The sequence below is a fragment of the Ceratotherium simum genome, chromosome 1 (genome assembly GCF_057802395.1).
Source record: "Ceratotherium simum simum isolate JZ-2026a chromosome 1, ASM5780239v1, whole genome shotgun sequence".
NCBI classification, from domain to species: domain Eukaryota; kingdom Metazoa; phylum Chordata; class Mammalia; order Perissodactyla; family Rhinocerotidae; genus Ceratotherium; species Ceratotherium simum.
In genome coordinates, this window is record NC_141900.1 from 93,947,316 (window position 1) to 93,975,128 (window position 27,813).

Here is a 27,813-nt window from a genome sequence, read left to right on the forward strand (position 1 = left end):
GGAGATGTGATGACAGAAGCACAGGTTGGAGTGATGGGGCCACAAGCCAAGGAATGCAGGTGGCCTCTAGAAACTAGAAAAGGCATGGGAATGGATTCTCCCCTAGAGCTTCCAGAAGAAAAACTGCCCTGCTGACACCCTGGTTTTAGGACTTCTGGCCTCCAGCACTGTAAGATAGTAAATCTGTATTGTTTTAAGCTGCTAAGTTTTTGGCAATTTGTTATAGTAGCAACAGGAAACTGATACAGAGAATAACCATCCCAGTAGTATAAAGCCAGACCTACTGAAAAAAGGTCACTTCTTCCTAGGAAGGAGGGGCTATTTCTCAGGCAAACATACCAGAAATAACCCAGAGAAGGCACTCTGACCTACAATTACATTGCATCTGTTTCCCAGGGGAGATCTGATGGGGACCCCGATGGGCGGCTCACTCACGTGCATGAGCCAGGCTGAGGGCCCAGAGCCGCAGGTAAGAGGCTGTGTTTGAAATGCAGCCCAGGCAGTACTCGATCGTGTGGATGGCTTGATGTACAAAGACGTCTCCAAAGTTGAACTGAAAGAGAGAATTTTTTATTCTATTTCATTAAATATTTTTGACCCAAAAGGTATTACACATAATACTTAGACAAATAAGACATGGGCTCTGCTATTAAGACATTTCCTAGAGGAAAGTCTAGAGGAAAATAAATATTAATTAATATACTTGTAGAAAGAGAATTAGCAGCACAAAGGATATGATATGTGTGTGGTAACATTTGGTAACATAATGGTTGAAAAAAGCTCGAAGAAGAAGAGATATTGGTTGGTAAGGGGAGAGGTCACAGGAGGTGAGATTTGTACTACGCCATGAAGGATCACAGGAATCTACCAGTAAAAGGGAAGCAAGACCATTCCTGGTAAAGAAAAAATGATGCCTGGTAAGGGAAAGGCAGGTGGCTGGGAACATCAGGAAGGCAAGTTTGGGGGGAAAACAATTTGGCTGGAACTGGGAGCTTGTTTTAGAGAGGAGTAGAAAAGAGTGCTCAGGGAGTGAAGTTTTGGGAAAGACCCACTACAGACAGGGATGAGAAAATAACCTGGTGTCAATGAGGAACCATAAAAAGCATCTGAATAGAAAGCACCAGGGGGAAATAAAGAAATACTTGGGGAAGATTAATCTGGTAGCAAAACGGACCAGTGAAAGGATATCTTACAAGCAAAAAAGCCAATTTGTTAATTAGCTTAGTAATCCAGGTACGAGGGGAAAACAGCACAAAGACAGCACTAGCTCATTGTTTCCTTCATGCACTCTGATGTTGTGGGGGAAATGATTTGACTGGCACCATCCCTGTCCTCAAGTAGCTCACAGCCTAGTAGGGAGGCTATGCAAACAGCCGGTTATCACACAACAGTACAGGAAGTGCAGTGATCAAGAATGCAGCAGTGCTGTGGGAACACAGAGAAGGGCCCCTTACCCTGTAGAGGCCAGGGTCATACAGGTTCTGAGGTTCTTGAGTCTGAGTAGCTAAAAGAATGGCATTGACAGAAATGGATAAATCAGGGAAGGAGATGAGTAGTTGATTCTCAGATGTGTTGCATTTCAGATGATAGCTGGCCACATAAGTAGGATCTCTCGGCACACAGTAGTAGAGGCAGAACAGGCTCAGAAGAAAAGTCCGGGCTGGACACGGACACCTGGGACCTCATCTGTGAGAGGAGTGACAGTGGGAGCTAAGAGGACTGAGATGATCAACATCAGAAAGATCATAGAGAGGAGAGCTCCCAGCCTTGGGAAACATCTTCATTTGAACATAAGAAAGAAACTGATGATGAAAAGAAAAGGTCAAAGAACCACGAGGAGTTACATCTCTGCAGTCAAGGAAGGAACAGGGGTTGTGGTCAACCAGGTCAGATGCTGTAGAGAAAAGACAAAAATCGACGCCTCTCAATTCATCAGTGAAAACAGCTCGGGGGAAGTGAAGGGGCGGGGATGGGCAGAAACAGAGGGAGTGAGTAGAGAGAGTCAAGGTAAAGGAAGAATTAACCTCATGCAAAGAGAGGTCTGGCTTCGTCCTGGCTCCTAGAAGGCAACCTCTAACCCTTGGCATTTCCCCAGTGGAAGAAATGTCTTTCTTATTCATAGTGAGCCCCTGGGAGCACATCTGATAGTTTATGTGGGGCCCACCACACCAGAAAGGCCAACCACGTGGTTAGAGAGTTGAGACTTGGAGCCATGTGTTATCAGCCCAATCCCCAGGGAGGGGAGGAGAGGGACCTGGAGATTGAGAACAACCACCTGGGTTGCACTCAATCAATCATGCCTACATGGTGAAACCCCAATAAAACTGTGGACACTGAAGCTCAGGTGAGCTTCCTGGCAGGCTACACCATGCGCATAGTGCCACAGGTCGATGCTAGGAGAGTAATGCATTCCTGAGGACACAGAAGCTTCTCATTTGCAACCCTCGCAGTGTCAGATTCTGCCTATGTTCCTCTTCCTCTGGCTGGTCCTGATTTTTTCACTTTTGCTATGACAAAACTGTAAATGTAAATGTAGCACTTTCCTGAGTTCTGTGAATCGTTCTATGAATTATTGAATCTGAGGGAGTCTAAAGTTTTAGACGGAACTGAATTTGTAACCTGCTGGTCTGAAGTGAGGGTGGTCCTGGGGGCTCCCAAACTTGTAGCTAGTATCAGAAGTCTTGGGCAAACTTGGCCTTCTGAAGAACTGTGCCTTAACCTTGAGTTTGGCTAATTCCTGGTGAGGAGAGAGGTGGGAGAGAACTTTGAGGGGGAAGCAGAGTCAAGCCTGTGTTTGTCTTCGATAGGAGACCCACGCATACCTGGGAGAAGGAGCCTACAAACGGAGCCTGAAGTTGCCCAAACAAGGGCAGCCAGTTCATGGCGCAGGTAGCAAGTGAAAATTGACTGGATATATATCGAAGCCATGAAAAGAACAGATAAGGAAGGCTGGACTGGAAAGGCTGGGACTTGATGAGTCAGAACACATGTGGGTTGAATTCTAAAACATTCTAGCAGGTCCAACAGACTTAGTAATATCAATAGCCATGAATATGAGTTATTCTCTGTACCTGGAATCTTGTTGGAAAAATTTTCCATGACCCAGATTTTTCATTAATTCTAATTGACCATCCATTAGTGCAAATGAATTTTTCTTTTTTAGTAATTAACACCACAAATGGAGCTACTTACAGCATCCCTTAGGCCTCACAGTAACCCTGTCCCCACTCCAGAACTAGAACAGAGTTCCAGTTAAAACCCCCAGCCAGTTCAGGACTGTGGGTGACTTCAATCATGGATAAAAACAGCCAGCTGCCTCCCTCCGGGAAAACGTGGCACATTCCTGAGTGGGGAGTGGCTGCCCTCAGACAGAAGGAGCAAGGAGGGAGCAGGAAACAAAACAATTCCTGAATTCACAGGGGAGGCAGATAATGTTACAGCGATAAGTCAACAAAGTTGAGACAGAGTCAGGGTTGAGGCAGGAGGAGGCGATGGTAGCTGTGCGTGCGTATGTTGGAGAGGAGCGCTGAGTATAAGTAATCCACTTTTTGCTTCAATACTAGGGCTAGATTTGGACTCTGCTCTCATGGTTTGAGGGACACTGATGGGAAAGCTCATAATAAATGTAGCTGACTCCCAGGGGCATGGTTCTGAGCCAAGGAGGCCTGAGTAACATTTAGGACATTTTATGTCACTAGATCTGATAGTCACCTCATATGCACAGATATAGAAGCACCTGAGCTAAAATATTAAAATACTCCCAGATTGGTAAATAGTTGTTCTGACCCTCATAGACACTTTCCCTCCCCTGGGACCTCTCCAAGTTCCCATGACTCGCCAATTACAGGGCTGCCACCAGCAGGGTCCTCCCGACCCTCCCAGCTCTACTGTCTAAGTCCATTCTGATGGGCCCGTGCCCACGCCCCACTGGCTGTTAAATACTTGACTATCACCCCTGACTAGATCCCCTTCTAGAATCTGTACAAACTGGGAAATCCCAAATACCTCTTCTTCATGGTCGTCCTTAGACCCGGGGGCACCTGCAGAAGCCCCCTGACCAGAGCTCACGGAAGGGATGGAGTTGCCACCTTCCAGGTCCTTGGCAGCATCTTGTTGGATCATGGATGCCTGCAACTGTCAACAAGCACGGAAATGAAGCACTAAATTCATCCTTAGAATTAGAATTACAACAATTCCATATGAAATAAAGGCTCTCATTAAATTTTTGCCACGTACCAGACACTGTTCCAAACTCTGTCTTATCTCCATTAGCCTTTATAACAATCTTTTTATGTAAGCACAATTTTCACCCCATTTTACAGAGAAGTAAACTACAGCACAGAAAGGTTAAGAAATGTGCTCAAGATCATACAGTTGGCAAGGCTAGTTAGTGGCAGAGGAGGATTCAAACCCAGGCAGTCTGAGAGAGTACATGCTTTTCTCCATGCTGCTCTAGAAGGTGCCACATTAATCACAGTCTTTACAGTAAACGAATGCATGTACAACAGTGCGTTTCTATTGTTAAAAAAAATACGCACTGTCATAAAATTGTCAACGTACCTTCGACAACATAGCTTTGTGACCTGAACAACCAAATTTCTATGGGCAAAGTTAACTAAGAGAGATTAATAACTGCTATGGTCTGAAAGTTTGTGTCACCCCAAAATCCATATGTTGAAATCCTAACCCCCCAAAATGATAGTATTAGAAGGTGGGGCCTCTGGGATGTGCTTAGGTCATGAGGGTGGAGCCCTCAAGAAAGGGATTAGTGCCTTTATAAAAGAGGCTCTAGAGAGCCCCCTCGTCCCTTCCACCATGTGAGGGCATAGCGAGAACGTGCCAGCTATGCACGAGCAGGAGGGCTCTCACCAGGTGAGCACACTGGAGCCTTGATCTGGGACTTCCAGCCTCCAGAACTGGGAGCACTACATTTCTGTTGTTTATAAGCCACCCAGTCTATGGTATTTTGTTATAGCAGCCCAAATGGACCAAGACAATGACTTTTCCAACACAAATATACCTTTAGAAATAAAAACATAATAAAAAAGAAGTTTTACCTTTATAAAAATAGCTAAGAAAAAATGCAAGGAAAAAAAATCTAGGTGTAGTCACCATTTAATTTGGCCTGGTTTTATCCCTGAGTTTGAACAGACTATTTCGTTCAAGTCACTGAAACTTAATGTCCCACATCCAGAGTTTTTCCTAGGATGATTTCACGGGTGGGGTACTGCAAACTAGGCATTAAAGTACCTTTACTTTTCTTTCTTTAGCAGGTCTGCACTTAATATTTGCAGGGCCCTTGGGAAAGGTAAAAATGGAAGTCCAAATGCCATATGTTTAAATATTTAAAAGTTATAAATCAAGCCAACAAAATCCTACATAAAATATATTCTAGCCTCCTATCTTGATAAATAAATACTCATGAGAACTTGGAAAGCCAGGTTCAAATTCAGAGTCTCATGCCAGGATGTGCAGCACAGGAGAGCTGGCCTGGACCATGGCATGCCACTCTTTCCTTCTCACCTCTGGTTTCATCCCACAGCACGAGGGCCCAGTGTGCACATGTGTGGACACTCCGACCCACAATGTCCACGCTCCACCCCAACTCCCCACAAAGAGCCGCCCCATGGCCAAGCCAGCGTCTAGTGGTACCCACGCCAGTGAGTGTGGCTGGCCCTTTGGAGGACCCAGAAGTGGGCTTGAGTCCACCTGGACAGGAATTCCAGGGTACTCGGTACCAAGAGGGGGCTCTGAGTAAGACTTTCCCCTTTTCCGCATGGTTCCTTGCCAACATGGTAAGGGATGTGGCTCAAGTTGACATTACTTTGTCATCTTAAAATCCTATTTTTCTCTCCCTGTCAACTTAAGGAGGAAAATACCAAAGAAGAAATGGAAGACAGTTTCTCCATTTCCATCCCTAAATTCTAGCCTTTTCTGGTCATTATCTTGAAATTGTTTAAAATGAACATGAATAATTTTGCAGAAGCGTGATACCAGACTTTATGAATCCTCATGCCTATCTTCTCCTCTTACTGAACTAATCATTCCACAATGCTTGATTGTGTGCCTGGTGAAATATGATAGCAAATCAATTTTAAATTACTAGCTAAAGTTACTAGCAACTTTCTAGAAACACATGTGCCAAAAGACACACACAAGGGTATTTATAGCAGCACTATCTGTAATTACTAAAACTGGAGACAAGCCAAATAACTATCAATATATGAATGGATTAAAAAATTGTGGTGTATTCACGCAAGGCAATACTATATAGCAATCACACACACACACATACACATACACACCCCCCTCAAATATGACGTTGGCTGAAGGAAGCCAGATCCAAAGAAGGTGTACTGTATGATTCTATTTACATAAAGTTCAAGAACAGGCAAAACTAACGTATGTGCTAGAAGTCAGGACAATGGTTGTTCTTGGGGTGAGAGTGACAGGAAGGAGGCACAAAGGGACTTGTGGGTCTGATGGTGTCATGTGTCTTGATCTGAGTGCTAGTCACACGAAGTGGTCGTGTTGTGATACTTTACTAATCTGTGCCCTATCATCTGTGCCTTTTCCAGTATGTATGTTACACTTCAGTAAACTTTACCATAAAAAATGCACATGCAAATGTAAAGATTTTAAATAGGAATGCAAAGTTACTCCACTGTGACCTGAGATACAGGAGTAAGAGGAGACCTGGGTCCACGGCAGCAAGTCAGAAGGGGAAGCAGACTGTGGGAGGCCCAAGCAGTCCCAGGAAGAAGATGTGTACTCACAGACGACCCCTGGGGCATACGCCACGGGGCCCTCTAGTGAACATGTTTCCAAACCACGTTCTGCAGGGACCTTGGGTTATAGGGTCATAGAGGAGACTGAGTGGATGGGATCTCTGCTCATATCCCCTGAGGCCTATCAGAACTAATTTATTTATGATCTCTGCGTATTAGGCCTTCTTCAGGTTTCATGGGGGAATTGGGAGGGGGCCAAATAACACCATTATAGAATTATTTCTTGGATGGAGGTGGTAGGAAACATTTCTAACGTGAAAAAGGACCACCAGAACCCTAACCAGCAGCTTAAGGAACCAATCAACAGCCATACACCCCAAGGGCCAAGGAGACAGGCCTCCAAGCGGTCTTGGGGAGCTCGTGTCACCCAGAGTCAGTTTAGGAGGTACCACCTAAGATGGCAGACTAAGAAAAACCTCTCTCCTTCCTTCCCTATTGTACAAATCACCCTTAGGGAAAAGGGAGAAATCCACCACCTTGAGATCAGCAGCAACTATTTAAACAGCTTTTGTAGAGCAAAGAGTAAGACAAGCCATTGTTTCAGAGTCCTGGGACTCAGGTGAGCCAGCAGTAAACCAGCCCTTGACCCATGGACAGGTTGAGTTTCTAGGAAAGAGAACTGCATCTATTCTACAAACAGGTATTTGCCACCTTCCTTTAAGACATCTGGTCACCTGTTTGGACAACCCTCCTCCTCAATCACCTTTACCATCTTGGCCTCTCACCAATTAGCCAAACAATAAACAAGCATTCTTTGCCTTCCTGTTTATTTATATTCCACATAAATCATATTTATCCGACAGGCTTCGAACTAGTCAAGACTGGCAGGAACTAGATAGTGGGAGAAGCTGGCGATATAGAAAGAGGGCGCCACCTAGGGACGAAGCTCCTGAACTCCAGCCCCATCATCTCCAGGTCCCCGACTCTACCGCCAGCCAGGTCAACATCCAACAAAGATTTTAGAGAAAAAGGAATTTATCTGAAAATATCTACAACCATTTAAAACATACGCGATATCAGCACAATCCACTTAACCTTCTGCACTAACGGAGGAAAGCAGAGACTGAGAATCTCAAACAGCGCTTGTGCGTCATTTCTGGACTCTGATGTCCCTAGAAGGTTAATCTTCCCAAATCCTATTTGATTTAGAATGATAATAAACTCTTCCTCACTCCCTGAGTAAATCTGAGGCTCAGGGGCAGTTTAGACAAAAGGAGGAAGTGGGCTGAAACCGGTGTTGGGCAATACGGGAAAAATCACAGGTAAATAAGAATTGACTTATTTTAATTTGTTTACTATTTCAGTTCTCTCACACAATTTGTAACATACCATAGTAAAAGCTCACAACTTTAGAATTCTGATGAAAATAACTTTCAATATCCATCAACAAAATTAAAATATCTTTAAAAATCTCTTATTTTCCCCTACTAAAACAACCACATTCAGACCCTTATAAGTCATTAACTACCGCTACACTCGGCACACACACACACACACACACACACACACACACACACACACACCCCAAGCAAAGTTTCCAAGGCATAAGATGCTTGCCCTTAATAGAAGATTATGCTGGAAATGAGAAGGCGCAGAGAAGTGGAACTCTACAGAAGGAAACATCTGGGGTGGGCCCGTCCCTCACCTCACCACTGTCCTTCAGGCCCTATATGCCCTGCGTTCTCTCTAAACCCCACATTCTATTTCCAAGAAACCCACACTCCTACCCACAGCGAGTAACTTGAAATGAATGGCCCTTACCTGAGATTGCCGATGTTTGGCTCTAAGAATAAACGGCTTAATCAGAAGCATCCATGGCACAGAAATCAAAGCCATAATAACAAAGAAACTTTGGACTTCTTGCTGCAAGACCAAAAAGGTAAGGTTCTATCATTCTAAGGTGACCACACAGCATACTTTACATGATAAAAATGATAAATATGGGTCATTCCATTTGTACTTGATGAGATCTACAGCATTTCAGTGAATCTCCTGACCTTCACATCTTAGAATATTCCTACTGCAGACGGAGAAATGTCGGTCCAGTGGTGCCCCATGTCAACACAGGGTGGGCACTGGAAACGCACTCTCTTTATCCCTTACTCTCTAGTAGCCCCTCATTGTACGCACGTACCATATGTAACCAGTCATTTGAACAGGAAGTGCTCCTGAGACACATCATGAGGACAACTCCATTCGTCCCCATCCCTTTAACTCTCTTCCATGGGAACAGTTAGCCCCTGACTCTGGATGAAGAGTGTGGCAGGTCTCACAACTTCACTGGCCACTCTAGCAACCAAAATCCTTGGGTCACTTTAATCACAGACATTATCTCAGTCAGGAATTCTATATTTCCAGTACGAGGTAATTATCTGAGTTCTCTTGCTCTCTCTCTTTTTCAAAAAGAAAAAGTTCCTCGCAATCTCCACCTGACTTGCATACTCTCATTGTGGGTGAGTGACCCCCCAGGTTCTGGGGTATCTATTTTGAACTCTCTTTCGCTGTCTCTCTCTCACAATTCACTTTGGAATGAGGCATCTATGGCCTTTAAGCCTCGGTTGAAACCCAGGAGTTGGTCTATTTTATCTTTCTGTTACATATTTCCTTTCACATCCTTATGCTCCCACCTCCTTTTTTATACACTCCCTAGTCACCACTTTTGAGGAGTGACCCAGAGCTGCTATTGTCAAAAGAACCAGGAAGACTTGGAAGGCTTGGTCACAGCCATTGAAAAGGAATGAAAACTGAGTGCGTGGAGTAAAAGGAAAAACGCTTTTTGAGCCTGCACATTTCTTCAACTGTGCTGGCCGAGCTCTCAGGGAACGCCAGGAGACGACTTATTATCCCAATTGTAATAAGATTTACCCTGATAACAGTGGGAACACCTTATCTGCTCATTTCTACCCTCCTCCACTCTTAAATGCTCAAAAGAAGGATGGGAACCATGTGACCACACACCGCTCTTGTGGGTCCTAGTTCCCTGTGCACGAAGCTACCTCACTGCCGTTTGTACATTTTCATACAAAGCTTTTCCCCATCATTATTGGGAGCCAACTCCCAATAATGTTTTTGAATGGAAAAGCCATTCACTGTGCAATGCTCAGTGTATATTCCAGACTAAGTGAGGACATTAGTCTTTATGAAAGGAGTTAGCACATTAAATATTTGGTGAATCTGAGTCCTTTGCCTAAAAGAGACTTGTTTGGGAAATCCAGGTAAACTCTCATTTAGACTCCAGCATTGAGTAAATGAACCTTCCAAGTACACTCATTTAAAGCTAACAGTCTGGGGGTGATTTAAGGTTACCACTGATGTATAACAAAAAAGCCGCTACGACAGGAAGGGGTGGGATACCACAAAAGAGTTTTCAGAGGTGTATGTATTCTCTGATTATTATCTAAAATCATTCCTTATTTTTCATAAAAATGCCCTGTCATAAGGCATTGTTTCTCAGTATTTGCTGCTTCTGTAGGGGAGGAGAACACAACTAGGAATCAAACTCATGAGGACGTGCATGGCCATAGGAGGAGCATGGCTTGAACTAGGACACCCAGGATGAGCAATCACGGGCAGGCAACAGGTGTACCCCAGGGCCACCTGGCATTGGGAAACTAGCCCTGGAGCTGGATCCAGAGGAATCAGAACCTATGTAAGTGGGTTCTCCTTAGTGAAATTCTACCTTCAAGCAATGTTATCAGGTTAATCATTGGCAGAGGCCAGAGAAGAATCATTTGTGTTACCAAAGAATTATTTACTGAGTTATTTTCATATCCAGCTCCCATGAGACGTTTATACTTTTTAAAAATAAAATATTAAGTTGATAATGCGGCTGAATTGCTAAGTTGATAATGAATTACTAGAAATGGAAGAAATCAGAATGGCAATAAGGGCCAATTGTTGGGAGGTATTGTCCATGAAGAAGAGCCAAAAGAAAAAAAGCATCTCCAACTAGCCATGGAAGCTCATAGGAGAGCATGAGTTTGGTTCATAGTTTTCCAGTAACCCACTACACATGTGAACAGAAGGATTCCTCTTCTTGACTCTATTTCAATTTTCTTTCTTGTGAACCTTAACTAGAGTTTACTTTTAGAATAAAAGATTATAGTCATGCACCACATAACAATGTTTTGGTCAACAACAGACTGCATATACGACAGTGGTCCCATAAGACAAGTACCATATAGCCTAGGTGTGTAGTAAGCTCTATAACACCTAGGTTTGTGTAAGTACACTCTATGATGTTCACACAATGATGAAATCACCTAACAACAAATTTCTTAGAACATATCCCATCGTTAAGCAATGCATGACTGTATTAAATTGTAAGGTGCCATTTAGAGCATTTACAGTTTCCAGCCAATCAATTTGAAAAAATATTTTATTCTTTCTTCACAGACAATGTACAAGCCAATTTTCAACCCCATAGCAGTAACGTCTCTCATGTACATACTACCCAAATAGGAATGGCTGGAGCTACACCAACACACTGCCCTCCACACCTGTACACTCATCTAATAGAAGCTTTCTGAAATTTAAAGACCCTAACACCCTTGACTAGGTGCTAAGATGGTTCAGTCTTGCAAATAACCACTCTCTGAAATACTCAAGAGTATGAGAGAGATTTGACATAATCACATGCATAAAAGAAGAAAAATACCATAAATACCTGACGTTTGTACAGGGGTGCATTGGAAGGGTCGTTGTAGTTAAACAGAAACATGTTGATGAAGTGGATGAGGATGCTTGGGGCATGTTGGGACACATGGACATCAAAGTGGCACCATTTGAAAATGATCATGAAAACCAAGTATCCAAACAGACACAGGATAAAAATCATCTCCGGGATAAATTGCAGAATGATGTTGAGAGTTTTTCTGAAGTATCTGGGGTGGAAAAAACACACGCATACAAGATAGAACACCGAGGGAATATCAGTAACTAATGATACTCCCCAAGGCACAAGATGGTCATTTTTTGAACACTGCATCCACTACCCTGGCAAGCAGCAATCATGCATGGATGGAAAAGAAGAGAAAGGAAAGTGCTTTTGCAGAAAAGATTCAGAGAGAACCAGGGTTACAAGGTAAGTCTGAAGCAAAGATCATGTCCACGTAGAGAGCTGGTGATCTGGCCACAGCTTCACATGCAGACCTAACTCACATCAGCACATTCAAAGGCACAAAGATATACAAGAGCGACTTGGCAGCTTTCTCCTAAGAATGCCCTAAGACAGGCGTCGGCAAACTATGGCCTGCAGGCCAAATTGAGCTCATCTCCTGTTTTTGTACAGCCTGTAAGTTAAAAATGGTTTTTACATTTTTTAATGGTTGGCAAAAAAAATCAAAAGAAGAATAATATTTTATGACACATGAAAATTATATGAAATTCAAATTTCGGTCTTCATAAATAAAGTTTTATTGGAACATAGTCACAAGCATCCGTTTACATACGTCTATGGCAGCTTTCCCTTTACAGCACCAGAGTGGAGTGGTTGTGACAGAGACCATGTGGCCTGCAAAGCCTAAAATATTTACTCTCTGGCCTTTTACAGAGAACGTCAGCCAACTCCTGCTTTAAGGTACAGAGAGAGTCCCACAAGGCTAAGTTGGGGCCCCCAAGCTAAAATGTCAGACAGGGCCCCCACTCCCTTTGTTAATTGCAAGAGTCATATGAGGGAAAAAGGAGATCCCACAATAAAACAGCATTACTAGAGAGAGGTGAGGCCAGCCTGACACATAATGATGGCAATTATAGTCTAGTCCAGAAAGTACTTTCCGGTATTCTCTCTCATTTAATTTTCACAGCACTTTCAGGTAGGCAGTGGTACCAGTCGTTAGTTCACTCATGAAATAGTTTTGATTTTTCCAGTAGAATCATACTTCTATGGGCTTGCAGGTCAGGGGTCACCATGTGACTGGCTCTGGCCAATGAAATGGGAACAGAAGTTGCAGGTGTCACTTCGGGGTGGAAGCTTGAGTCAATGCATAATGGACAACTCTCCTTCTGCCATGGCAACTGGCAGTGTTCCAGATAGTGAATGCCCATCAGCCTGGGTCCCAGTGTGAGGATGACAGTAGCAGAGCCCCCAGTGGGCCCATGGTGGACATGTGTCACAGTCTTGAGCCACTGAGACTTGGGGGTTGTTTGTTACTACACAATGACCTAACCCATTCTGACTACTATATTCCCATTCTATAGAAGAAAACAATCCCAGAGACATTAATCAATATGTCTATGATCACACAGCTATTGATAGTTGGACCCAGTACTTAAACTTCTGATTCCAAACCCTTTACCATTTCTGTGGCACCATGCTGCCCTCACTTACTCCTAAACTACAGGGCAGGTGGGGCTTCAGCTACAGGTACAAGCTGCATGTCCACACAAGGTGCCTCTGAATGGGCACATTGGAAACTATATTCAAACATTTATACCTTTAGTGTAAATAAGTTTGAGAAGCTTTCCAGAGGTGGATCTTGATAGAAGGAAAGGAATAGACAGGACAACATTAACAGCCAAAAAAGTGAGAGAGAGGCTGCTGCCAGGAGGAAGAAATTACACCAAATGGAATTCAGAATCTGAGGGCACTTTGGCAGAAATGTACTTACGTCCCCATTTGCCCACCAGTGAGAGCTAAGCCTGGTACAGCACCAACGGAGGCCCTTCAGGGTGAGGGACAAAAGACACTGCGGCTTGCCGATCTCTTTCTGAACCTCAAATATCTCTGAGGTGACAGGTGCACTCACCTTTAAGGAGCCTCAGCTGAGGAGAAACAGAGCTGCCATTTCTGGCAAACCAGCTTGTCCTGGCTCAAGCCAAGCGACACAGGAAAGCATGCCCCATGGGAAGGCAGCTCTCACACGGAGGGACGCAGGGCCCGACTGGCGGTTCTGTCACTGCTCATCATCGGTGTGGTCAGACCACAGGCAGAAAGTTAATCATGAAACTTACATGTGATTGAAAAGGCTGAGAATAACGCCGAAAACCATCTGGACAATTCCCAGGATAACCGACATCTTCATTTTATAGGAGTTCAGGAATGTTAGTTTGTTTGAAGCCACATTCCAAATCTGGATGGGAAAGTGACAAGAAATACAGGTGATCAGAGTCTGGAAGTTCTATTGGAGTCGGGGGCTCTGGCATGATTTCCCTTACGGAATTTACTCTGGGAACAGCATTTCCACATTTCAGTCCAGTTTAATGCATGCATTTTAGCCTCAGAAAAGGAAAAGGACCAAGCCCCTTATAAATGCAACTCTAAGGATAAACGCATCAGGACCATTAGTAAAATACCAAGTGTCTAGAAGGAACCTGGGGAGAAAAGTCCTACACGATTTTTCCCTTGTTCTCAATGAAAAGAAATTCTGAAACCTCATGGCGATCTCAAACTTGCCTTAGTTCCATTAAAGGTGTAGCTCTCTGGCCCATGAATTTATCCAATCCTTTCTTTTTTTTTTTTTTTTTTGTGAGGAAGATCAGCCCTGAGCTAACATCCATGCTAATCCTCCTCTTTTTGCTGAGGAAGACTGGCTCTGAGCTAACATCTATTGCCAATCCTCCTCCTTCCCACCCCCCAAAGCCCCAGTAGATAGTTGTACGTCATAGTTGCACGCCCTTCCAGTTGCTGTATATGGGACACGGCCTCAGCATGGCTGGAGAAGCGGTGCCTCGGTGCGCGCCCGGGATCCGAACCCGGGCCGCCAGTAGCGAAGCGCGCGCACTTAACCGCTAAGCCACAGGGCCGGCCCTCCAATCTTAATAAAGCCGCGTTTTACTTTGAATTTCTATAGCACTTCACATTACAAAGCATTTTCCCAGGCCCTTCTCAAGCAGCCACTCCTGTGGCAAATACTTATTAGCGTTGTGGGTAAGACACGGTCCTTGCCTTCTACGCAGTCCCTGTTTTAAACAGAGCTTCCAGGCTTGCAGAGTGAGGGACACATGTACCTGGCTGCCCCAAATGAGCCTGACACACGGAGCAAGACCTCAGAGTGGTTAGGGGGCTGGTCAGGGTCTCTCCCTGGTTAATGACCCCAGTCACTAACATCCTCCTTCCCCACAGAAATCTCAAACGCCCCTGTGGTCTCCACTCCCACCCCTACGCAAATGATTCGAGTCCTTGCTCCTGCCCCTGACCCCTGACATCCCAAACTGCCTGCTAGACACGTCGGGAGGGTGTGCCATGCTGCATCTCAAAGGTAACACAGCCACAAGGGTCTTCTCATCTTCCCTCCTAAAACATCCTCCTCCTCCAAACATCTTTGCTTCTGTTAAGGAGTCAACGTCCACCTACACGCAGCCTCAATGCAATCACGTTGCCCCCTCCCCCATGCACACACAGGCAAGAACCACATCTCACTGATTTTCTTGACAATGTCCTCAGTGCTGCCAGCTGGACAGTCACTAAGGAGGCTGCTGGGAAGGTGCAGGAAAGGACTCCCATGACAGGAGCCCAGACACCAGAGGTACCTCCTCTACCCTCCCCATCTGCCTTGGCATCTGAGCTGCACCAGGCCCGCCCTCCACCCTCTGCTTTTCCCTGTGCCCTCCTGGTTGGCCAATCCCCGCAGGATCACTCAACATGGTGAGGGCAGGGTTACCATTACACTTCCGACCCAGCCAAGTGTGATAAACTAAAACTGTTCATGGTTAGGTACCAGGCATATACTAAGCTCTTTAAATGTATTTATCTCATTTAATTCTAACAAAAACCTTCTGAGATGGGCATAAGTATTCCCATTTTACAGCCAAGGGAATTTATCTTAATCTCAGAGAGATTAAGTTACTTACACACCTAGGAAAAAATAATATAATAGCAAATCGAGCATTTACCCTGTTCTCTGTGTTTTCATGTAAAAATCATTTAATCTTCTGAGCAACCCTATGAGTTAGGGCCATTATATCCATTTTACAGATGAGGAAACAGAGACGCAGAGATGTTAACTTGCTCAAAATCACATAGCAAGGAAAGAGAAAAGCCAAGATTTAAACATAGGCTGTCTGATTCCTAAGTGTGGGCTTTTAACTACTGTGCTATGTTTCATTTATTATAAAATATTTACAAACACCTTTAGAAAGATCTCTCAGTTTTGATTCTGATTTGATTCACAAATAGATGCTGCACACAGTCAATAAACACAGCTATAGAAATTTACATTATGTAAAAACCAAACCTTCATTAATATACATAAGTGCTAACATAGGCACAGAAATGTTCTGTTACAAAGGTTATCTCTGGGGAATAGAATTGCAGGAACAGGAGAGGTAAGAAAGACAACCCTTTCTTTTCATTTTTTATAATATTTTGTATTATATGGCTTTTTAATCATACATATTATTATTTTATAATAAAAAGACCAGAAATTTTCAAAAATCTAAATGTTCCTAGGAAAAAAATTATTTTCAACATCCCATCTTCTCTTTCACCCTCACATTTTTCCTTTCTTTTCTAACTACTGGGCAGATGACAAAATTGCATGCAGAGTAGGGACCCTGGACCACTCAGTTCTGAAATGGGAAATGCACTACCCTTTGTCTGTGAGGCAGACAGGATCTGCTAATGAATTAGACGTGGCTGTGAAGGGAAGAGAGAGGACAGTAGGACAGTAGAAGCAGTGAGATTCAAAGCAAAGGAAGGTCAACCACACCCTAAAACCATCCCCCTCTGGACTCCTCCTTGCCTGCTTGCCATCATGAAATTCCTCGGATCACGGATCACGGATAAAGCCTTCCAGTCTACGAAAATAAGACCTTGCACTTGTTTTTAGCACTTTGCAGCTTACAAACAAGCTTTCAAAGACTTTATCTCTTTTGATAAAACTTAGAATGCAAGTGCCCTGGGTGGCAAGTATAAATAAATCCTGGATGACGCTTTCTGTTTTTATAAGGGAGGGGAAGTGGGCAGACAATGGGAGGACCCAGGAAAACTGAAGAGATGACCCACAAGATGGGAGAGTACAATTTTAGGGCTAGTACTGTTTACTCTCACTTGTCAGCAATTAAAACTGAAGTCTCAGGTTCTCTCCCACAAGAACAGCTTAAAAGAAACATAGGGACAGCATTTGCCAAGTTGAGGTCTACACCATTCATGCTCATATGGAGCACAGGGCCGCCACCTGGTGGCGATATGCGCTGGGCCATCATGGGTGCATGGCTTTACACAAATAGGCACGTGAGTCTTCTCGAAAACCCTTTGCATCTGAAGGCTGTGCGAGGAAGCAGTTTTGTTTCACTTGGCTCAAATCCAATTGAGATAGATGCAACAAACAAATAAATAAAAGTCAACACACACCATTTTTTTTAACTTGTATCAATTCTATGCAGTAAAATAAAGCAAAAATAAAAGCAAATCCATACTTTTCTAGGAAAAAGGGAGTCACTGCAAGAAAATGCCAAAGCAGAAAACTGGATTAGGATGCTAAATAGCTTATCTAATATGCCTACTTTCCAGGCAACCAAGGGCCTTTAAAGAGGCAATCATTAACCCCCAGGGGAATAACTGAAGGAGAAAGAGGCGGATGTTTGGGGAACTGTGTGGAAAATGACGCAGGGGCTGGGTAAAGGGTGCAGGTAGGACATTTACTTGAGTCCAGCAGAGTGTGTCACAAAAACCTCCAGTCCATGTTATTCTAACTCAACATAAGTTTGCTGATTTGACAGGTTCCGGCACTTTCTTCCCCTCTACCCAGAGATCTCCTCAGCAAGACATTTTACATAATAAATATTTAACCCAAGAAGACATTATTACCGGATCAATCCCAAATGGGTATGGATTTCCAGAGTACACTCCTGGAACGGCTGGGTCCAGCTGTAAAACTGGATTCGTTTCCATTACTTGCCTACTACAGGGGGAGAAAGAAAACACAAAAACAAAACCAAGGATCAACGAGAGGCAGGAAAAACTACGTGTCATCCATGAATCATGAACTTGCAAGGAATCAAAGCCTAACTCTTGGTGCAACCCATCAATTTGGCTCCTTCAATTATTCTATGAATGGGTACCCAATACCTACTATGTGCCAGGTATCATCCTAGGTGCTGAGGCTGCGGAAATTACCATGTGGCCCAAGGAGTTCACAATCTGAGTTTCCCAAGGGCTCTCAGCCTGATGGGGTAAAGTAAAGAAAAACAGTAACACTACATCAGAAAAGAGGTTATGGCAGGGATGAAGGAGCATTTAGGAAATAAATCCCAGCCCAGGAATGAGCCTGGGAAATCTCCCCTGGGAGCACGTGGGCTGATCCTGGAGGAATGAATTGGCTTTCACACACGGGCCCTGATCTCTGTGAAACTTAGCTCTCAAACGCTGTGATCCATTGAGTGTCTTTAAATCGGTGTCCCATTTTTGCCCAGAAGCACAAACTTCAGTGGATAGGAATTTCTTACTGTTTCTGGAAGCCCTCTGGAGATAAGAACATTAAGATTTAATTTTTTTTTTTCCAGAGCACACATCTATGGAGGGGCCTAAGAATGAGCATTTGAAAAGATGAGGAACAGAGTGTTGGCAATTTTGACAGCCTACCTAGAAATACACTCCCACCCTCCCTCCTGCAACTGAAGAGCTAGGAGCTATTAGGTAGCAGCCGGGGAATGAGGAAGCCCAATCATGCCGACCAGGCCCTCAATGTACAGTGGAAACAGCCAGCCCTGACTGGCCATGGCAGACATAGACCCTGTCCTAATGGCACGCTTCAGTGCAAATGGTTGGATTTAATTAGCAGAGATGTGTTTGTGTGTCGACAAAGAAAAAAGCCACCCCTGATGGGAGAGAACTGGCCTGGCACCCAGAGCTAAGCCTGTGTTTGCTGTTGAACATAAACAACTTCATAGAACACCAACATCAGACAAGGCCACCCTGTGACCATGACGGATCAAGACAAAACAAGACCATTGCACAATCATATCTGAACACAGGCAAAAATAAAAACATTGTCCAAACCACAGAAATGGCCAAGCATCCCCCTCATCGTCACAGAGGCCAAATCCTCTAAGCCCTTTCAAACACCCTCTTACTGAGATGCCCACAGTCCCCAATGGTGAGCCATGTCCCTCATTGAGTCAATAAACCCAATTTGGGTGACAACAGGCTTGTTTCTGGTGGTCTTTGGCTGAAGGACACTGTGACAGTGACCCTAATCAATTGTCAGGGAAGGCAGGCCCAAGACCTAGCTGGTGGCTGGTGACCAAAATCAGCTTGCTGCGTCCTTTGCCGCTCTGATGGATGACTGCAATTTTCTTTTGCCTCACTGCTAATGAGGTTCTGCTTCATACTATCAATGCCTGGGCACGTGGCAGAGCATCTCTCAGACTGGGCTTGGCCTCGAAGAGCCTTGAATTGGGGCAGAGAGAATTTGCATGTGCATAAAAGAACAATATTCCGACCTATGTTTGCAAAGTGACAACAAGCCGGTTGTCTTGGACCTTTCCCAATCACACTCCAGGGTAAATGAGATTTCATGTTGTTAGTTTGGTGAAATTATGCTGATTTAACACGTTTCAAAAGTCCATAGCATGCTTATGAGTTTAAATCTGAAGAGCAGAACTAAGTAATTTATCTTTATTTTTTTTTTTTTTTTTTTTTTTTTTTTTTTAAAGATTTTATTTATTTTTTTATTTTTTCCCCCCAAAGCCCCAGTAGATAGTTGTATGTCATAGCTGCACATCCTTCTAGTTGCTGTATGTGGGACTCGGCCTCAGGATGGACGGAGAAGTGGTGCCACGATGCGCACCCGGGATCCGAACCCGGGCCACCAGCATTGCAGCGCGCGCACTTAACCACCAAGCCACAGGGCCGGCCCAGTAATTTATCTTTAAATTTATGATAGTTTTGTTCTTCTAGGCACCTCTTCAGGATACTAATTGCAAAACAAAAACAATAAAATCTGTAGATATAGCCATCTGTAATTCTGGAAAACGTTTTATTCTTCATTTTTATTTACTTATTTATTGTTTAACATTCCTGTCCTCTACTACAGGGGACTTGGACCCAGCAGAGAAACTAAAAGGGAATGCATTGAACTCTCATGACACACCCACCCACACTATCATAGTTCCTCTGAGCCCAGCTGTGTCTTCAATCAGCGTCAAGTCCTTAGAATGCACTTGGGAAACTTTCAAGTTCATAAAGTCAGCATGGATTGAATGTTTTCTAACTGAAAAATCCTTGGATGAGATTGTTTATTCTCAGCCCCATTTAATGATGTTTAGTACAGATTTTGGTGAGCAAGCAAAACACTTGAAGTACCTGAAATAGGAATTTTAGAGTCCTGCCATGCTTGGGAGAGAACAGATGGGAAGTGAGGTTGCAAACACGTTTACACATCTCTGCCTTCACTTTTTTTCAGTCCTCTCCTGTCATACTTTCAACTGAAAGTTCCAGAATGAGAGAAAAACCGTAAGCTGACCTGAAGAAGCTGGGCAGACAGACGTGAGGAAACATCACTGTGACTTTTAGGCCTTGCAACTTAGCCCTGAAACTTCCATGGGTATCTCAGGTGGGTGCTGCCTGCAGCCAGAGGTCCCCCGGAGATCACGAGGTGGTCACAATTTCTACTGTTTCCCTCGCAGTCCCCCGTCCTCCAGGGCCCTTCTCTTTTCTCCCAATTCATCAAACTGGCCTATCTCTCAAACTCGAAAATCTTTCTCCCTCCCCATAAAAGTCTCCATTCCTGAAGAGCTGTGTTTCCATTCTGATGACTGTCCAATTAACTGTATAAAATAATTGTGGAATGCCTATGGAGGTGTGGTTTGTGGGGAGGTAGAGAGCTTCCAGGTCTTTCTTTTGTGTGGTCTCTGCAGCCAACACATCTCCTCACCAGCTACCCCACCCTACCCCTGCCCACCTCACCCCATCACCCACAAGACAAATCCAAGCACCAGCACTGCAAAACTAACCATCTCCTCCTTTGCTTTTAACGTTGAATCAAGCTTCTCTGAACAGTCAAAGAAAATGCCCTTCTGGAGAGTCTAGGGTCTTGAACACCAGAAACCAATCATTTATATAGTTCAACGCCCACAGCAGCCTTTCTTAAAGCAAAGCCTACTGTCCTACGTGTGTGGATGCACAATTCCCCTCTGTCTCAGTTCCCTGCCAGAGGCAGGCATGTTTCAAATGCCGCCTTCTTCTCCAGGAAGCCTTGCTTCCGTGACTGCTACCATGATGCCCAGTCGATACCTGCTCCACCGCTTGTTTTCACAATAGCGCCTGGCACGTAGTATGCACTCCATGATATATACTTAACTGAGCTGAAGTTTTAAAAACTGTTTTCATGCATTACAGTTACCAGCACAGCCACTGAGGAAGTGGCACATGGTCTTGTACTCAGCAGATAAAACAGAATTCTTTGTTGAATCTGTGGGTGCACCTCTGAGCAGAGCCAGGCGTAGACTCCCCCCGCCATGAAAACTGTCACTGAGGCCACCTGGATGGCCAGGGAGTGACCTATCTCTGTCTATAAACTTACTTCCATGTGCCATTTCTGAACATGGGTCGGACACTCCAAGAAGAACCAAAGATGTTGAAAGACTTGGAGAAACAGTCGTTGTAAATCAAGCCCGTGTAGATGGAAAAGATGCCCATAAGGAGGATCAGATATCGTCCGTTGAAGAAGGTGTTCCAGATCTGGCCTCAGGGAGACAGAGAGCATGATGTCAGTGGGATCTGAACCAGACCCCGGGAGAAAGCGTGTTATAGGATGTCTCCAAGACCACTAGCCCAACCACAGCAAGGCACACAGGCCCTTTGCAGAGGGGCCACAGGACCAGGCAGACACGAAAGCAATACAAATAGAAAGGGCACACCCATCACGATTTTCCTGAGCTCACACAGGTGAATCAGAGAAGTCCTAGACTGGCAGTTGCCATTATGGAAAACCACAGAGCCTCACCTTTTTTCATTCAGCCCTGGTTAGAAAACGCAACTGAAGCAGAAGCTGAGTTGAAAGTGGGCGGCTGTTGTCTCAAGTGCCTCTGGGAGACGAGCACTGAGCTGGCCTCACACGGCTGCTCAACTTTACGGCAAGTCAAATCTATACTCATTGTAGGTCTTCACGGTAAAATTAAGTCTCTAAGTACATCCACTAAGAAGAGAAAAGTGCTTTCCAGTAATACTGGACGATGCACATCAATCACTGTCAGAACTGCTCAAGAGTAACTTTGAGAGTTCAGATATTTACTATAGGAAACCACATCTGCTAAAACACTTGTCATGGGAAACGACATTGGTCATAGGTTGATTTTCCCACTAACCTTGCTTATGGTAAACTCACTATGACATCACGGCACTAGCTCTAGTTAAGTCAACTTGTAATTAAAGATTGCAGATATTCTTAAAATTCACAACGTAGCTAAAGGCATGTTTCCACTTCGTAAAATGTGTTGCAATGGACATAAAGTGACGCTAACTGATTAACTTTGAAACAATGCAGACTCTTGAGTTGTCTCAACCTTCACAACACTGTGAAGGGACTTCACGGAAGGTGCGGAAACTTCAAGTGTAAAAATGAAGACACACTGGGGCTGGCCCTGTGGCGTAGTGGTTGAGTTCGCACTCTCTGCCTCAGTGGCCCAGTGTTCACAGGGTCAGATCCCACGCGTGGACCTACACACCATTCATCAGGCCATGCTGTGGTGGCTTCCCACATACAAAATAGAGGTAGCTCAGGCCCAATCTTCCTTGAGCAAAAAGAGGAAGATTGGCAGCAGATGTTAGCTCAGGGCCAATCTTGCTCATACACACACACAAAAAAATGAAGACACAATATTCAGGATTTCTCAGTGTTTCACAAGAACGCTGATCATGAGCTGATCATGGGAGAAGGGCTCTGCCATGAAAAAATATTTGTGATATTTTAAGTGAAAAAATGAAGCTACAAATTAATATGCAGTATTTTATCCCAATTTTTGAAAATTATATATTTGTGTATAAGCACAGAAAAAAATTGGAAAGATACACGAAAACACTAATTGTGATTTTCTCTAGGTAGTTAGATTATTGTGTTTTCCCAGTTTTTACAATGAACATATACTGTCTTTCCCTTACATTTCATAAAAACATGTTATTTACGTGGTGAAAACGACACACACATTTTTAATATTCTACTATTACCTCGAGGAAATAAGGCGAGACACTTGATGGACACCCACCTCGTTATTCGTCTTCTGGGAGAGCAAGCGTCTCTCACTAAGGACCATCCAGAGGGCTGCCAGGAGCATCACAATTCCGTGACCACAGTCTCCAAACATCACAGCAAACAGGAAGGGGAAGGTGATGATGGTGTAGGGAGCTGCGGAGGTGAGACCCCAATAGTCTGAGTCCTCCCAACATCCTCTGGGCCCCTCATCAAAGATTCTCTGTCACGCTCCATGACCCAGATGCTGGTTCCCCTGTGTCTGATTCTATCTTCCCTCACCATCCCCACTCCCGACATTTGCTTAGCTTCCCCATACATTAGCTCACCAATGAGCTGGCATTATTATTCCCCACTTTACAGATGAGCTAACGGAGTTTTGGAGCAGTTAAGTGACTCGCCCAAGATGACAAAGTTAAAGAGGATTTAAAACCAGTTTTCTATCTCTAAGTGCTTTCTATACTCTTTCCACCACCATCTTTTGTCTGTTTCTCCTCCTTTCACATGCATCACACACCTCCAGCATTCACTCACAGGACCCTCAACCCATGAGGCCCCTGCCTAATGCGTCACCAGTTAGATTGGGACTCCAGCTAGAGAAGAACAGCACCATGAACTGCTTGGCTAAAGGGCATCTGGTCTACCCCTTTATTTTACAAACCAGGCTACCAAGATCACACAGCTTGGGTCACTAAGAATCCAGCCTTCCGACTCCAAGTTCTGTGTCCCCCATCTCTCCCACCCGATAACTACAGAACTGTGAAGATGCTAAAGATGACCTTCACTGAATTGGTAAGGGAATAAGAACTGAATTCAGCTGCCTGATAAGGCTGCGGTTTGAGGGAGAACAGGGGAAATCCCGACAAAGAGCAAATCTTTCACTAACCACCATTTACAGAAGACAATGCAGGGCATTAGGAAACCAAGTAAGATTTTAGGAATGTCACAGTTTTAAGCAGTCCACCTCCTAGGTCACCTCAGGGGTAAAGCTTACCCGATTTTCACTTTCCAGCTGCTCAGTTGTGCAACACATCAGACCCTTTACCTGGGTTTATTTCCCGGTAACTGCCCACGCCATAAGCATCTACAATATTCTGGAATCCAGCTGTGAACTTATTGGTCCTGTTAAATGTGGGAGGATCTGTTTTGGACTGCACTGCTGTCATGATGGGGGCCATGGAGGAGCCACTTAGTTCCTGCCAAAAGAACATGTGACAAAACCGTGAGGAAGAGAGTCTTGGGCTAGGTGTCAGCACGCGATCACAGGGCAGTTCTTGCCATCACTCACTGGGTGAACTCGGGACAATTTCTTGACCTCTCTGAGACTCATCATCTCATCTGTAAAAGTTAATACTTTCCTAATACTTATCTAATTTATCTCACAGGAGAGCTATCAAAAGAGTAGAATTCTTCCTGCTTCTCTGGCAATTTCCATTCTCCTGCTCCTGGAAATGCATGTTATGCCTCAGTTCCAGGCTCTCCATTCTTCCTTTCTCTCCACTTACTCCCTCAAGAGCTCATCCATTTTCCTAATTTATCCCTGTCTTCCCAATGGCCCAGACCCTCTCCCAAATTTCAATTCTTTTTTAATTGCCTGCCTGGGCTTTCACACTCTCACGCCTCAGCAACCCCACAAAATCCAAGAGCCTAAAATTGAACTCATCAACTTGCCCCAAAGCCAGGTCCTCCCCAGACCTCCCTGTTCCTTCTCCATTCTCCAGATTCCTGAAACTTCGGAATCATCAGATTCGTCCCTTCTGATTCAATCAATCACCAAATCGTGCTAACTGCCCCTTTCACACGCCTCTTCTGTCCATTCCCACAGCCGCCAGCCTAGCCCTGAGCCTCACCATCTTCCTCCCAGCTCCTTCCCTTCATTTCCCTTACACTCCAGCCAGCGCCATCCTTTCAATAAAACAAAACAAACAAAAAGCACTACTTTAGTCTTGTTACCCTCCTACTCAAAAATCTTCAAAGGCTTCCTATTCCTTTCAAATTCCTTCCTAGTTTCTAAAGAATGATATCAAAACTCTGTAGTCTTATAATCAATATTGACTTAATCCTCCATTCACACCTGCATCCCTCCACTTCTCCATGGAAATCAGCCAACTCCACACTACCATCTCTCTTCTTCACTTACCCAAGTATTAACAACTCTCCAGGCTCATTCCCTAGGAACCTTCTGGTCACTCCAAACTCCAACAGCACTTACCACCTGCACACTCAGTGGGACTTAGCACCACCAGCTAAATGGGTGCTCATCAACCCTCCTAACAACACCATGAGGTAGGTATCACCACAAGCCCCACTTTACAGATGAGGAAACTAAGGTACAGAGAGGTTAAGCAACTTCCCCAGGTCACACAGCAAGTGGAGGAGTTTCTTACTCTATCATTATATATCTTTTCATGTGTGTGATTATGATCTCCTGGAGGGCAAAGGCTGTGGCTTCCTCCTTTTTTTTCAACATGTTCCCTAGCAGCTGCCATAATGCCTGGCAAAGAGTAAGTGTTTTTTGCTTATTGGTGATGATGATCATGATAGCTATCCTCTTACACTTCTCTGCTCATCTCCTACCCACATAAGGCCTTCTACTCCTATCTGGGGAAATACTTTTTTTATTTCAGAGGACTGAAGAAACTGAAGAAATAGTTCTAAGTAGCCATGTAGAAGTCCGACCCCTTCATGATTATAGGATGACACCATTCAGTTCAAATCCGCACTGGGACAAGCCCTCCCTGCTGGTCCCACAATCTTTTTCACACTGTGGTGAAATGTTTCTAAAATGCAAACTGGATCGTGTCACTCGGACATGGCTGCCTTCTGACAGGGCCCTGGTCAAGCTACTTCTACTCTCTGTGCCTTGGTTTCCTCATCTGTGCAAAGGGAATAAAGATAGCTCCTATCTCCTAGTCCAATCCCACCTCAAAGCCTTTACCTTCAGACCCTTCAGCTTAGAAGCTCTTCCTCCCACCCCACCCCAACTTTCCCATGACATTTAGGGAAGTCTGCTCCAATGCCACCTACTCAGAGGGGCCTTCTCTGGCAACGGCCCTATAACGGTATTGTAAAACCTAAAATTTCAAGTGCTGCCTTGACATCTTTGAGTCTCACATGGCCCCAAAGGCAAAGCCATGAGTTCCTCTGCTCTTACCAAATACGCCACCCACTTAGCAGGACAGGCTCCCCACCCAGCTGGTTCTCCTACCAGCCAGACTAGCTGCACACAGCCCAGTCTTCAACCTAATGGGTTTCACTCCTCTGCCACCCCAGAAAATTATGGAAACCAGGGGTTACTCCACCCTCTTGTCACGATAAAGCCTGCTTCCCATAGCCCTTGCTGGTTCATTCTGCTCCCAAGTAAAGGTCCCAAGTGTAAACTCCATGTGGCCCTGTGTGACACATGGCGTCCTCCTCCCCTGGGCTATGAACCTACATGACTAATAAACGGCTGCCAAGCTCATCTGTCCAGTGTCAGGTGTCACGTGTTTGGCCGTCTGGTACTATTTAAGGGAAAGTGTCCCTTCTTCACCAATGGGTTGAACAGGGGATCAGAACAAGCTCCTACTCCCCACCCCATCCTTCCCTATCCCCTGCTTTACTTCCTGCCCACCACATATCACTGCCTGAAGTCGTATAGTTATGGACATGCTTACTGTCCATCCCCCTTTCTAGAAAGTCTATCGGAGCAGGGCCTTGTTCTGCCAGCATAGCCCTCAATCAGTTCCTGGTGCACAGTGAACATCTAGGGATGAATAGAGAGAGCTGTGAGGATTAAATAAGGTACCTAAGTGCTTAGCACAGTTGCTGGCACACAGTGAGCAACCTACTCATTGGACCATGATTACAGCGCCTGGTTATTTGTCTTTCCAGCTAGGCTGTGACCTTCATGAGGTAAAGGATGACCTACGACATAACTAGCAGAGGGACTGCACATCAGTGCTCAATACACACTCACTGAAGATCAAAGAAATATTGAATATTTGTCAAACCCTGAGAAGAAAAGGAGTTTCTGATATGCGCCCTAGCACTGGGTTAAGAACTGAAGATACAAAGATGAAGGAGACAATCCTACCAACTTCACTTGTGAGGTTCACGTGCCTTAGGAGGCTGACAACCTGAGTGTCTGGCAGAGGAGCTGCCGCAGCTGGACTTGACCCCCCCCCCCACTCCGATCCACCCACCGCTCACCATGCCTTGCTCTAAGGCCCTCTTGATGCGCCCGGTGTCGGCCACCGGGAACCAGATCTCGGCGATGATGCACTGCTGGGTGACGTCGATGTTGCACATGTTCAGGATGTGGTAAACGGCCTTCATCTTCTGCACTTTGACGACCCAGGAGTGCCAGTTGGCAGCTGCTTCTTGCAGGAGGCGCTGACGGTGAGACTCCGTTTGGGTTATGACCTGGGCAAAAACAACACGCAGAAACACAAGGGACACTTATGGAGATGTCTGGCAATGTGGCAAAAATGGAGTTCATCAGCCATAGTGGCTTCCCCTGCCCTGGGCTCCTCCTCTGGCCTGAAGCTCTCACCCGGCCTTTAACTCTCATGAGCAGTTATCTGCCCTACTAGAGGCTAAAACCCTTAGGAAAAGATCATATCTTCCTTTTCTTCTAATTCCTTACAGTACTATTGTTATGTGTTGAATTGTGTCCCTCAAAAAGATATGTTGAGGTCCTAATGCCTGGTAACTGTGAATATGATCTTATTTGGAAAAAGGCTCTTTGCAGATGTAATCAAGTTAAGGTGAGGTCGTATTGGAGTAGGGTGGGCCCTACTCCAACGTAACCAGTGTCCTTATAAGAAAGCTGGACATCAAGGGACACAGGGAAGAGCACCCTGTGTGATGGAGGCGGAGATTGGAGTCATGCATCTACAAACCAAGGAACACCAAGG

General features: G+C 44.7%; 1 protein-coding gene across 4 annotated transcripts in view; it reads right to left on the reverse strand.

The window, feature by feature from the left end:
• Positions 1-27,813, reverse strand: part of ATP6V0A4 (ATPase H+ transporting V0 subunit a4) — a 72,768-nt gene that overhangs the window by 4,695 nt on the left and 40,260 nt on the right. For all 4 annotated transcript variants that reach the window (XM_087431432.1, XM_087431421.1, XM_087431426.1 and 1 more), the window contains 10 exons: positions 27,107-27,319; positions 23,961-24,111; positions 22,932-23,071; positions 21,251-21,408; positions 17,536-17,629; positions 13,740-13,858; positions 11,455-11,671; positions 8,550-8,651; positions 4,006-4,134; positions 436-553 (listed from right to left, as the gene is read on the reverse strand). In XM_087431432.1, coding sequence (XP_087287558.1) covers positions 436-553; positions 4,006-4,134; positions 8,550-8,651; positions 11,455-11,671; positions 13,740-13,858; positions 17,536-17,629; positions 21,251-21,408; positions 22,932-23,071; positions 23,961-24,111; positions 27,107-27,319 — 1,441 coding nt within the window. The remainder of the gene's footprint in view (positions 1-435; positions 554-4,005; positions 4,135-8,549; positions 8,652-11,454; positions 11,672-13,739; positions 13,859-17,535; positions 17,630-21,250; positions 21,409-22,931; positions 23,072-23,960; positions 24,112-27,106; positions 27,320-27,813) is intronic.